The sequence below is a fragment of the Triplophysa rosa genome, linkage group LG11 (genome assembly GCF_024868665.1).
Source record: "Triplophysa rosa linkage group LG11, Trosa_1v2, whole genome shotgun sequence".
Classification (NCBI taxonomy): domain Eukaryota; kingdom Metazoa; phylum Chordata; class Actinopteri; order Cypriniformes; family Nemacheilidae; genus Triplophysa; species Triplophysa rosa.
Window position 1 is genome coordinate 4,061,492 of NC_079900.1, and position 11,365 is coordinate 4,072,856.

General features: G+C 39.2%; 1 protein-coding gene across 2 annotated transcripts in view; it reads left to right on the top strand.

Annotated features, from left to right (window-relative positions):
• Window positions 1-3,819, top strand: part of prkar1b (protein kinase, cAMP-dependent, regulatory, type I, beta) — a 46,445-nt gene extending 42,626 nt beyond the window's left edge. The window contains exon 11 of one of the 2 annotated variants that reach the window (XM_057345911.1): window positions 1,578-3,818. In XM_057345911.1, the coding sequence (XP_057201894.1) occupies window positions 1,578-1,750 (173 nt within the window). In that variant the 3' untranslated portion in view covers window positions 1,751-3,818. Of the gene's footprint in view, window positions 1-1,577 lie in introns of both variants that reach the window. The other variant, XM_057345912.1, reaches the window with a different exon arrangement.
• The last annotated feature ends 7,546 nt before the right edge of the window (window positions 3,820-11,365 follow it).

Sequence of the window (11,365 nt, forward strand, 5' to 3'; positions counted from 1 at the left end):
GACAGGAAAGCGTCGGGTAGAGATATGGGAGCGGGATTGGCACGGGACTGTTGAGACGGGAGTCATGCTGTCTTCACGTGGTCTCGGAAATTCGATAATTCCCACTTTTAACCCGGTGTTCTTTTCATGTTAGCAGATACTTGTAATGTTTGTAATGCTACTAAATCGTTAGTAATATTAATGTTTTAATGTTACTAAATCCAGACGTTACTTCCGGGTTGAAGTGGGAATTATCGAATTTCCGTGAAGGCAGCATCAAACTTGGCTCGCAAAAAACAACGGCGCACTAACCACAGGGCTATCGGTGCAGACAGAAATAGCGTTTCAATAGCGGCACATTGTTTAATGCTTTGGGGGATCGAACTTTCCGTCTGCAGTTTTAGTTGTTTTTGCACTTTAAGGGTGCGATCACACAGAACGCGCTTTTCATGTTCGAAAACGCGAGGCGCGCCTGCTCTTTTGGTGACTCGTTGAAAAAAGCAGCGCGCAGCGTTTTTTTTATGTTGCCCGAAACAGCCACAACGAGTTTCTCCTCCATGTCTCCAGGCGTTCCGAGCATCCGTAAACTTCCATTGCCACAAGGGAAGCCCCGCCTCTCCACTCATGGACAATGGAAAAAAGCGCACATGACGTCAAGCGCTTTTCTGCTCAGAGTTGAGTTTTTTTCAACTCCGGGTGCTCAGAGCGCTCCGCCTAAAACGCGAGGCGCAGCAGAAACGCAAAACGCTCCCTGCCAACTGAAAACAATTCAAAAGAGGCGCGTTCCGTCTGATCAGGCCCTAAATCAGCATTGCTGTTTGAAACATAACATTACATACTTACCTTTACGTGGGTTGAAGTCAAATGACGTCAAACCGACATTTCCCTGAAAATTCAGCTCAACTTAGAAATCATTATAAGTGGTAAATTGGGCTAAGGCAAGGAGACAAAATTGACTTTCCATGTGCTTGCACAATAGCAATGGCTTAGAACAAAAACAGCTTCAACATGTGATAGAAGCAAATATTTTACCTTTGAAAACACATTACGTCACCTTTAAATGTGCGTTTAAAGTCTTTCATGTAATGTTATGTATTAAATAAAAGAACAGGAAAGCTGACCTTATCTACTTATCTACCTCAGTGTTTTATTAATGTGCTGCAATGAAGTGTTGAACATTTCATTACCGACCTGATAATCATATCACAATCTGAGAACGTTTCGTTTAAAGTGGTTTCCATGTATTCATGGCTGGCTTCAATCCTCTGACTCTTTGAATCAATCAGGCTACTGTAGTTTTAAGGCCTCTCTATATAAACGGCCTGTGTTATGATTGGCTAACCTCCACGTACTGTTGAAGTTCACTCCGTTCTTCACGAGGGTGGGTCAAGTTGCCGAGCACCGGATAAGTGTTGATGACGTAAATGTAGACAGACTCTCGAAGACCCCAGACCTGATGTCATTCAATGCCGTTTGAACCTTTTTTCCAGCTTAGGCTCAATATATGATGAATGTTAAGCTTTCCATGATTTCCTTTTAAACAAAGTCGGTCATTTATCTACGCAACAAGCTAACCCGCATGTTTATTTTCTCTCTAGGGGAGATAGCCCTGCTGCTAAACAGACCCCGGGCGGCTACGGTTGTGGCCAGGGGTCCGCTCAAGTGCGTCAAGCTGGACCGGCCGCGTTTCGAGCGCGTCCTCGGACCCTGCTCCGAGATCCTCAAGAGAAACATCCAGAGATACAACAGCTTCATATCTCTCACAGTCTAACCCGACCATCTGACACGTGTCGTGAGGTCCCAGACCTCCTTCAGGTGACTCGGGTGTCTGGTTGCATAAAACAATTTACGACGTAATTCGTCGGTTTCACTTAAATCGTTCGCTCTGAATTTGGTACGTTCTGTTGATGTTGAACTTAAGTTCTTTTATGCAGCCAAGCATTCCATTATTATTTGCGAGAAGTGCTCTGCCGTTTTCCTTTATTTGCGTACGTACACTTTGAATTGACCAATGCTGTCACAAAGCATTATCTGCGCAGGAAATGATGTGCCCAAACAGACTGAAATGAAAATCGACGTGGCATGTGTCAATGTTTTGCAACATGTGATGCATGCAGACCAGAAATGCGTTTCGCATACTTGCCATTCAGATCCAGCAGACTGTAATGAACGATGAGGAAATTGCGGTGATATAATGGAAGGCACGACTATATGTTTACACAGAAGAGCGTGTATTTTGATGCTGTGCTGTTGTTGGGTCTGTTTTTGGTTTATTTGACTACTCTGACCCTGTGAGGATGAATCTCACGAAACCGAAAATACGCAAGAAATACAAATGTATGTATTGCTTATGGAAAATGAAACTTCTGTCATCATTTACTCTTGGCATTTCAAACCTGTATGACTTTCTTTCTTCTGCAGAACACACAAAAAAATGTAAAGAAAGTTGGTAACCGAACTGTGCCGGCACGCACCCATTCACTTCTATTGAATGAACACAAAACCAATGCAAGTGATTGGGGACCAGTCAACAGCATTCTTCAAAATATCTTCTTTTGTGTTCTGTAGAAGAGGTTGTGCAAATGATAACAGAATTTTCAATTTTGAGTCACTTTAAGCCTATTTTTGGGACTGTTGAGATTTTTCATTATTTAAAAAACGACAATGCACATTTAACCCCAAATTCTATGATATTGTCCTGCATTTAAACATCATGGTAGTGTTTGTTATACTGATTTTTAAAATACTATATTATGTAATGAAAAATGCTTGATTGTCAGAAAACATTCAACAATTTCAGTCCCAAAACGAGCTTTATTTTCTCTTTATGCCAAACGCGTTTTTGTGAGATTTACCCGTTTACTGAAAATACATATTTTGCTTTTCTGTAGTAATATTTGGGTCTTGGCTACATTATGCTTCTAACACTGGAAATGTCGGGAAGGGGTTTTGTTACATTTCAAGAGATGGGGTTTAATAAAGAACCGTGTGGAAGGGGATTTCATGCTCAGCGTCCGATCGACGTTAATTCAAAAATGCAGTTTTTCCAAAATGCAGTCGTATTATAAAACCACATGACACTCTTGAGGCCATGACACATTTACTCTAGAAGGTACTGTGATAAATATATTCTTCAATGTAAACTGAAAAATGGCATTTGCTGTGTCTCAAAATCTAATGAGCCGTGAATGGCCAAAATACTAGGATTAGAGACACAGCCATTGTTTGTTTGTTGTAATTTAAGGAGAGGGTGGGCTTTTTGCAATTTAGTGGTTTTAAATGAGTGCGTTTGAGTTTATCTGAATGCATTTGGGAGGAGAGATTGTGCATGCTTTGTTTCAGGGTTTTGAAACACGCACACACACACACACCAGCCCTTACACACATTCTGCTCTTCAGACCAATAAAGAAAAGCTTCTGAACACCATTAAATGCTTTGCTGCCGTTTAATGCATCTATTTGTCTTTCCTGCAAGAGCCTTTGATCTCTTCTAGATCACCTTATCATTCATGCTGTCGGATCTCTCTCTCTCTCACTGCCAGTCAGATGTCAGCTTGTATTGTCAGTGGAAGGAGAGGCTCGTGAGATTAAACTCCAGCTTTTGGCTTTGACACATTCCATCAGATCTTAACAACACTAAATCAACTAGGGAATGTACTGAAGTCCACCACTCAAGCCTTTAAAACACAAACACTCTTTAATGTAATTGCCTCAAACCCAATTAATGACCTTTTGTAATACGATCAGCTAATGTTTCTGTTTTGTAATAAGATCCACTCATTTCTTACATGTTTAAAAGCTGCAAGTGTGTTTTTCCTCTTTTTTTTTAAATTGGCAGGCTGTAATTTCCCCCCCACATTTTTTTAGCTTTACAATTTTTTTACTAACTTAAGTATGTATTTTATAACAAAATATGTATTTTAACTTAAGTATGACTATCTGTGCTTTAAATATGTAGATTGATGGTTTGTATTAATTATTTTAATTAAATAAATAAATAAATAAAATAATAAATAAATAAATTAGTAATTGACAAACTATTATTAATGAAAAAAATAATACACATTTTACTGATCGTTTTCATTAATGACCAATTATTTATTTTTAACCAATTGCTAATTAGTTCATATATTTATTATCCATTTTTTGCTTTAAAGTTTTTGTCAGTTCTGTTCTTTTCTTTTTTCGTGCCGTTTTATTTTTCGCAGATTTGGATCAGATTTTGGATCTATAGTCTCTGTAGATTTGTTGGCCCCCGACCCGCCTTTACACCCCACCCTGTCATGAATCATTTAACAGATTTGCCCCCTGCCATTACTTTAAGAATGCTTTGATAGTCATCTATAAAGAAACACGTTTAAGTTCTGTGTGCTTGTCATCTTTCTGGCCTGAACCACTGTACGGAGTGGACCCTATCCTAATTACAGTTTAATCCCGACCCGTTCGGGTTAAGGGCCGTTCTGTGATGTGTGCTTCCAGGTCAAATGAGAAGACAAGAATGAACGAATCGGACTTGCAGGAAAGGAGGAGCGGAGGTCAACCAGGAGAGCACCAGATCGGGTCAGGAGATCAGAATTTGTCTGATTAATGGAATTCCACAAAGATTCAAAAGAGGAAACGGAACAGGAAAAGCCATAATCAGATGACAGATTAAAATTCAACAAGAACTGAAACCGTATAGCAGCAGCTACAGAACATTGACTTTATACAAGGTTAGGCCATTCTGTCTTGTATACAAAACTCTGACAAGTACAAAGTGTAATGACTTATTTGGACAATTTTACATGTACATAAATATTTGTTTCTTAACCTATCTGTAGTCAAAAATCTGCATGAGGTTTCTGGAATTTCTTATGCTTTTAGTTTACAAGCTAGCAGAATAAAGAGGTTTTGGTCAGTCAATTAATGTCAGTGTCTGGTCTATCCCTATTAACATGCCATTGAAATAATGTAATCACTAAAGTGCACTGTTTGCTTGTATTGTTAGTGGAACTATTTACTGAACGGAACATGCTATAGTAAATATTGATCTGTAAGGATGACACACCATCATTCCCACAGGACATCGTGCACTTAAACGATTAACAGAAATATGTTCCCAGTTTGGGTTATTTTTATGATATTTCATCACTTCACCTCTTTAGCTGTTTTTCAGGAAATGGAGAATGCACTTGACTTTTTAAGCGATTTAATACTATTAAAGTTGACAAGCACTTTTTCGTACTTTTTATTGGTTAGATATTGCAAAGCCCAGTGACAAACATAAAGGGTGACTAATAATAATCATTTTTAATAGATACCAGGTTTCAGAAGAACAGCAGCTATATTAGGTAATTATAGACCATTTTGCAAGAAATAAATAACATGTCCTGTTTACATTTTTTTAACACTACACAACTATTAAAACAAAACAGAACATTTAGAAGTGAATAAAAATGTTAAATGAACATTTTTTAAATGTAATTACAGGCTGCGTAAAATCAAAAATCAAAAAATGAAAGTGCTTCTGAACCACTGTTGTGAAATGGTCTATTGCCATCTTGACTAGGAAATAATTTTTGATTTAAATAAGTATTTGATCGGCTCTTTGTTTTATTTGTCACCCCTAAAATAGGTTTTGCATATGGTGCGCGCAAGTTGGTCAGTTAAATATTGCAAGTATTTCAGATATTCAAAGAATGTACTATGCAAAGTATACTACAAAAATGGTAAATTATGGTCTTATGCCGTTCTGAACAACCATTGTTTAACTGCCAACATTTTTTTACGCAAAATCTGGTGCAAAATAGCTGTTTTTATTCTTGAAATTTGTTGCTGAATATAACATGCCTCAGTTTGAATGTTCAATACAAGCTGTATGGTTCACATACAATTTGTTAAAATTAATATGATGTATGCCGTGTACACTGTAGTGTGCAAGTATGCAGTGTCGTACTATTGCATTTCATACTTCTAATTTGTTAAGTAGATATGCACTTCATTGGCCCTGAGAGCTCCTGACACACACACCCTCACTTTAATCTTGTCTAGAGAAGGATGGAGAGGTCTCTCGGGTGTCATTAAGCAATAACAAGCACTCAGACAGTATTGTGCCGTAACACAAGCATGAGAAATGAACACTCAATTATTACTTCAGCTAAATGCCTCTTCAATGCTCTGATCGATGGCTCTTTGTCCTCCGTCACATTTGACCCATACTTAAGGTCACAAGATAATTCTGACCCCAGGGGACTTACGTGAGTTGTGGTATGCACGACGGACTTTTCGTCAGCCGCCGAGACATGTGACAGAGGTGATCGAAGCCACCTAGGTACAATCAATTCATGTCGAAACCTGAAAAATGTTATAATCCATCTGGGCGTGTTCCCTACGATAGATTCTTTCTGTAGTATCAATGTATATCTTTACGTATTATATTATATAAACATGCCCTTAATCCTCATTACTTGTTAGCGCTGCAGTTTAGACGCACATCTTTAATTGATTTCTATTACAAAATACACCATTATGTGATTCCTTTCATGACTAATGAATTCCCCAACCTCTAGACCTGTCGCTTTATTGCTTCATACAGTATAACAGCAAAGACCCAAGCTCCTCTCATTTTCTTTTAATAGCTGCCGGCCCGCCTGTGCCTTCCAAAAAAGTTGCAGTGCATTATGGGAGGGGGCTTTTAACAGCATTGCATGTATACCTCGATGTGTGCGAACATCTTTTGCGGATGGTTTACATCAGGCGTGGCATGATGTTCACTGTACCACACACAAACTCATATAGCAACTAATTGAATAAGAGCCGCAGAGGAGCTCCCCACTTTAACTGAGCTCATGTGAACTCGCAAAGAGCCAAAAACCTTTTTAAGGGCCTTATAAACTTTCGCAAGTATTAGAGTCACGAAACACCTGTTTGTGATTGTTTGCGTCTGTTTTGGAGTGTTTCTTTTAATTGCCATGTTTATGGTAAAGTAGGTGGTTGTTTTCTTCTACAAATTAAGGAATGTTGGCAGTAGATGGGAAGAAGTTGCAAGAACATGCAAGTGCTACTGTGGGATGAAAAGTGGGCTTTTAAAGAGACAGTTCACCCAAAAAGAAAAATTCGGTCTTCATTTACTCGCCCTCGGGTTGTTCCAAATCTGTATAAATGTCTTTGTTTTGATGAACACAGAAAAAGATATTTGAAAGAATGCTTGTAACTAAACAGTTCTTGGTTCAGTGCATGTTAGTCAGAAGTGCCCCAGAACTGACATTCTTCAAAATATCTTCATTTGTGTTCAACAGAACAAAGAAATGTATAAAGCAATTTTTCACAATTGTAGTCAATGGTGGCCAAGAACTGTTTGGGTTACAAGCATTCATTCAAATATCTTGTCTCTGTTCATCAGAACAAAGACATTTATACAGATTTCGAATAACTTTGGGTGAACTGTTCCTTTAATTTCCATTTCAAGTGGATCATTATGGTTGGTCTATGTACAGTATGTCCGTACCTGTTCAAGTGAATAATTTTATAGCCCTTGTGTCCTATTGATATTTCTCTTTCGTTTTATTATTTCTCTCATCCAGTCTTACGCTGCAAAAAAATGCATTTCTTGTAATGATTGCTTTTGTAGTCTGGCCATTTTCTAGAATTTGACCACAACATACAAAATAGGATTAAAAAAAATGTACAAAAAACTAATTTCGTAGTATTTATGACTATAAAAATATCCTTCCGAAACCTTTCTGCTCCATATTTCGTGATTTTTATTTTTTCCCATAAATCATTATTATGAGTCACCCTTTATGTTTGTCACTGGGTTTTGCAAATATCTAACCAATAAAAAGTATTAAAAAGTGCTTGTCAACTCTGACGATACAGTATTTAAACGTTCGTTCCATTTTCTGAAAAACAGAATAGCTCTACAAGGTTTCTAAAGGACAGCGGCGATATAATACAGCACACTGTAAAATCATTCAGAGCCTAAGTCTAAATGTTCTACTGACTTGTAACTATTGGCTCATTTGAGGTTTCATCAATTTATCACCTGTCTTTTACTAAACTAAAAGCCAATTGAACAATTTGAAACCATAGATTTTTTTTATTTTGCAATGCATGTAATTCATCTCAAATTGTTTGTGCTACAGATGTAAATGATGTTGCAATTTGATGACCAAAATATCGTAGAGACGCAGGAACAGCTTCTTTTGACGTGAGCCTTAAACATCCACCTACAGTACAGTACACTGGCAATGCCCATGTCTTTTTTAGTTTGTGTCATTTTAAAACGAAGCAAAGCAAAAACCTTTTAGATTTCTCTTTCCGGTAACCACCTGTTTGTTTATTCAGCCTCTTCATCCCTACAGCAGTTAGTGCTACAGCTTCAAACGGAAATTCCGGCCTCACCTGCTTTTCCTCCTCCCTCATTTTCTGCTTCACCTCTGTCATCCACAACAAATGACCAGCGAGAGGCGAAAGAGAAATCTGACATGCCAATTGCCGTAATCAAGAGCTTAAGGCTCTAATAGAAATGTGAAGAAAGCCCGTTACGCTCCCTCCGAAAAAGAAAAGGCTCCATCCCTAGCCGTATACCTTTTCTTTTCATTCCTTTCTAAGCGCATCTAAAACACGTCCAACCATTCAGAAAACACGGCTTGGAGAAATCGTATATTCTGTGAATGGATCCTCCGCGATGGACGCTGACAGTGTTTGGCCTCCGGCGGGGGCCAAGGTCAGACCACCATGGCGCGGTAAGACCCTTGTCTTCCTTTTTTCCTTTTCCCACATTCCACGCCGCTCTCACACGTTCAAAAGTCGAGCGTATGATAGGCAGCAGAGCAGAGGCAATTACCCCCCACACCTCCTCCCCAGAATTCTCTGCTTCCTTGCCTTTTTTAAAAGAGGGAAAATAAAGAGGCACTGTTTTACAACAAATCTGTCAGACGACGGCATGTTCAGGCTGGTCTCTGTTTTATGTGGATGGGAGTTCATTGCAGACGTGTTTAATCCAAAGCAGACCGAATGTAGGAATGGTGGTACGATCACAGATTTGGGGTTTTAAGTGTGTAATTCTCCTCTGTTGTCTCTCTCTCTCTCTCTCTCTCTCTCTCTCTCCCCCTCTCTCTCTCTCTCTCTCTCTCTCTCTTGTACCACCATCCCTCTCCTCCTCTGACAAGCCTCTGCTCAATGCATAGCACACACATTTTTGCTAAAGACAATGTGAGTACCGTTTGCTCGTGCAAACTGTTTGCCAGGCCATTGCTATACAGTATGTGGCATCCTGAGTCATTTCAATGTGTTGCTATGCGGTTGTTAGGGTGTTCTGGCTAGTTGTTAGGTGGTTGCATATTCACCCAAGCCCAGTAAGGTTCGCTCAATTTATTGAATAAAAAAAGACATAAATGTGTAATTGTTTAGTAATTGAACAATAATTCATGTGGTTTTCAATTATTATTTGGTTATTTTTCGCGCAAGTTTAATAATCTGTGTTTGGCAAGTAGTTTACCCAAAAACAACAATTATGTCTTAGTTAGTGTCATTAAAAACCTATCCGTGACTCTTTCTCCTGTGGAGCACGAAAGAAGATATTTTGAGAAATGTCTTGGTGGTTTCGTGTCCGTACAATGGAAGTCAGTGGGGGTCAATGTTATCTGGTCACCAACATTCTTCAAAACATCCTCTCGTGCGTTGTGCAGAAGAAAGAAAGTCATACAGGTTCGAAATGACGTGAGGATGAATAAACGATGAAAGAAATGTCATTTTTGGGTGAACCATCGCTTTAAGACTCTCTGCTTTTGGTATTGTGGGATAGACCGTTTGACCCAGTAAATTTCCCAGCAGTGTTAAATAAGGCCTGGCAGAAAGTAATAATGTGTGCATACTTTCACCATGATAGTGAGAGCAAACGTCTGTGTGAAGATGTGATAGGCTGGACTATGTAGCACAGAGTGGACCGAGGTCAGATTCCTTGGTGGAGTAACATAATATGCCTTTGGCCACGAATGTTTTAATTACCAGCGTATAAAGCGTATGTGTTAGCGAGTGCGCGGCATTCTCACGTGCTGTGATATTCTGTCGGCTTTTCGCTTTCATATCTGCAGCATCAGCACGAAACGTGAACGCTGCACCTCATGGAGTGTCCTTCACATCTGACTCACTCTCTGATGACGTTACAGTTACAGTGTTGATGAAAGTATCTGTTTGTCTGGCTCTGTTTTGTTTACCGGTTGCGTGGTTCGTCCATATTAATGAAGCGCAGAGCTAAAAATAGCCTGACGCGGTGGTTTAATGGTAGAGAGGAGGTGCCCGCCTCCCTCTGCTGTATCTCATGCGGACGGGGGGGTATTATGAACTGTGTGATTACATCCCGTCTGGAACATTCTCTAGATTTATCTCCAGAGTTAATGGGGTTTTTTTGTAGGCTGGAAGGACGGAACACGTGTCGGTTTGTCCATCCATCAGTTTGGTCTGAGACCAGTTTTACTGCGCTTATGCTTTTTCCTGACTTTATGTTGTGCCAATTGCTCCCATTGTTTACCTCATTTGTAAGTGGCTTTGGATAAAAGCGTCGGCTAAATGACTAAATGTAAATATTCTCATGTTTCTCCTACAATTGTTTTGGAGAAATTAAATCGAAACCAACGTTCGAATGTAGATTTTAGAGGTAAAAAAATCTTGATTTGGGTCAATTTGATGAGAAATGTTTGAGATCTTCAATAAATATTGACATGCGATCGCAAATCTGAGCTCATTGTTGAGACCTCTTCTGAAACTCCAATGGAGACATTTGTGAGATTTCTGCCTCTTTTCTCCATGAAAGAAACCTCTAAAATGCAGGAGACTTTAGCAAAAGCTCACATTGATGTCCTTGAGAAATATCTGAGGTAGAAATTCATTTTTAGCTTATAGTTTGCTGTCATTACGCCTTATAGGTCTGAGCGTATATTCTGAGCTGCATGTAGCTCGTGGAAACAAACAGTCATGCACTTGTGGAACATATTCCACAGCTTTATGGCTCCTTTAAGTGCATGCCAGCCTCTGTGAAAGTCTTTATTGGGCATGATGTTCTGAAGAACACAGTCTCCAGTGAAACTGCTGTTTAACAGTAAGAGACGGGCGAACTCTCTCAGGTGCCAGAACACTCACTTTCCCTTTCCGAGGGAATTTCTATTCCTCTTTTCTTAGAAATGACTTGGATAGATTTATTTGTGTGCATTTCTCACAGATTAGGCAACACATCAAACAGATGGCAAGAGCAGCTTTGTGTACTGCTTATTGTTGACTTTTAAGGCGAAATGTTAAATGCTCCTTCGTTGCTTTGGAGAAATGAATGAATGTCAATTAAAAAGTCAAACCGATGATAAAATAACAAAGGTTGTCGTCAATGAAGTCATTTCATTCAGATTTTGTT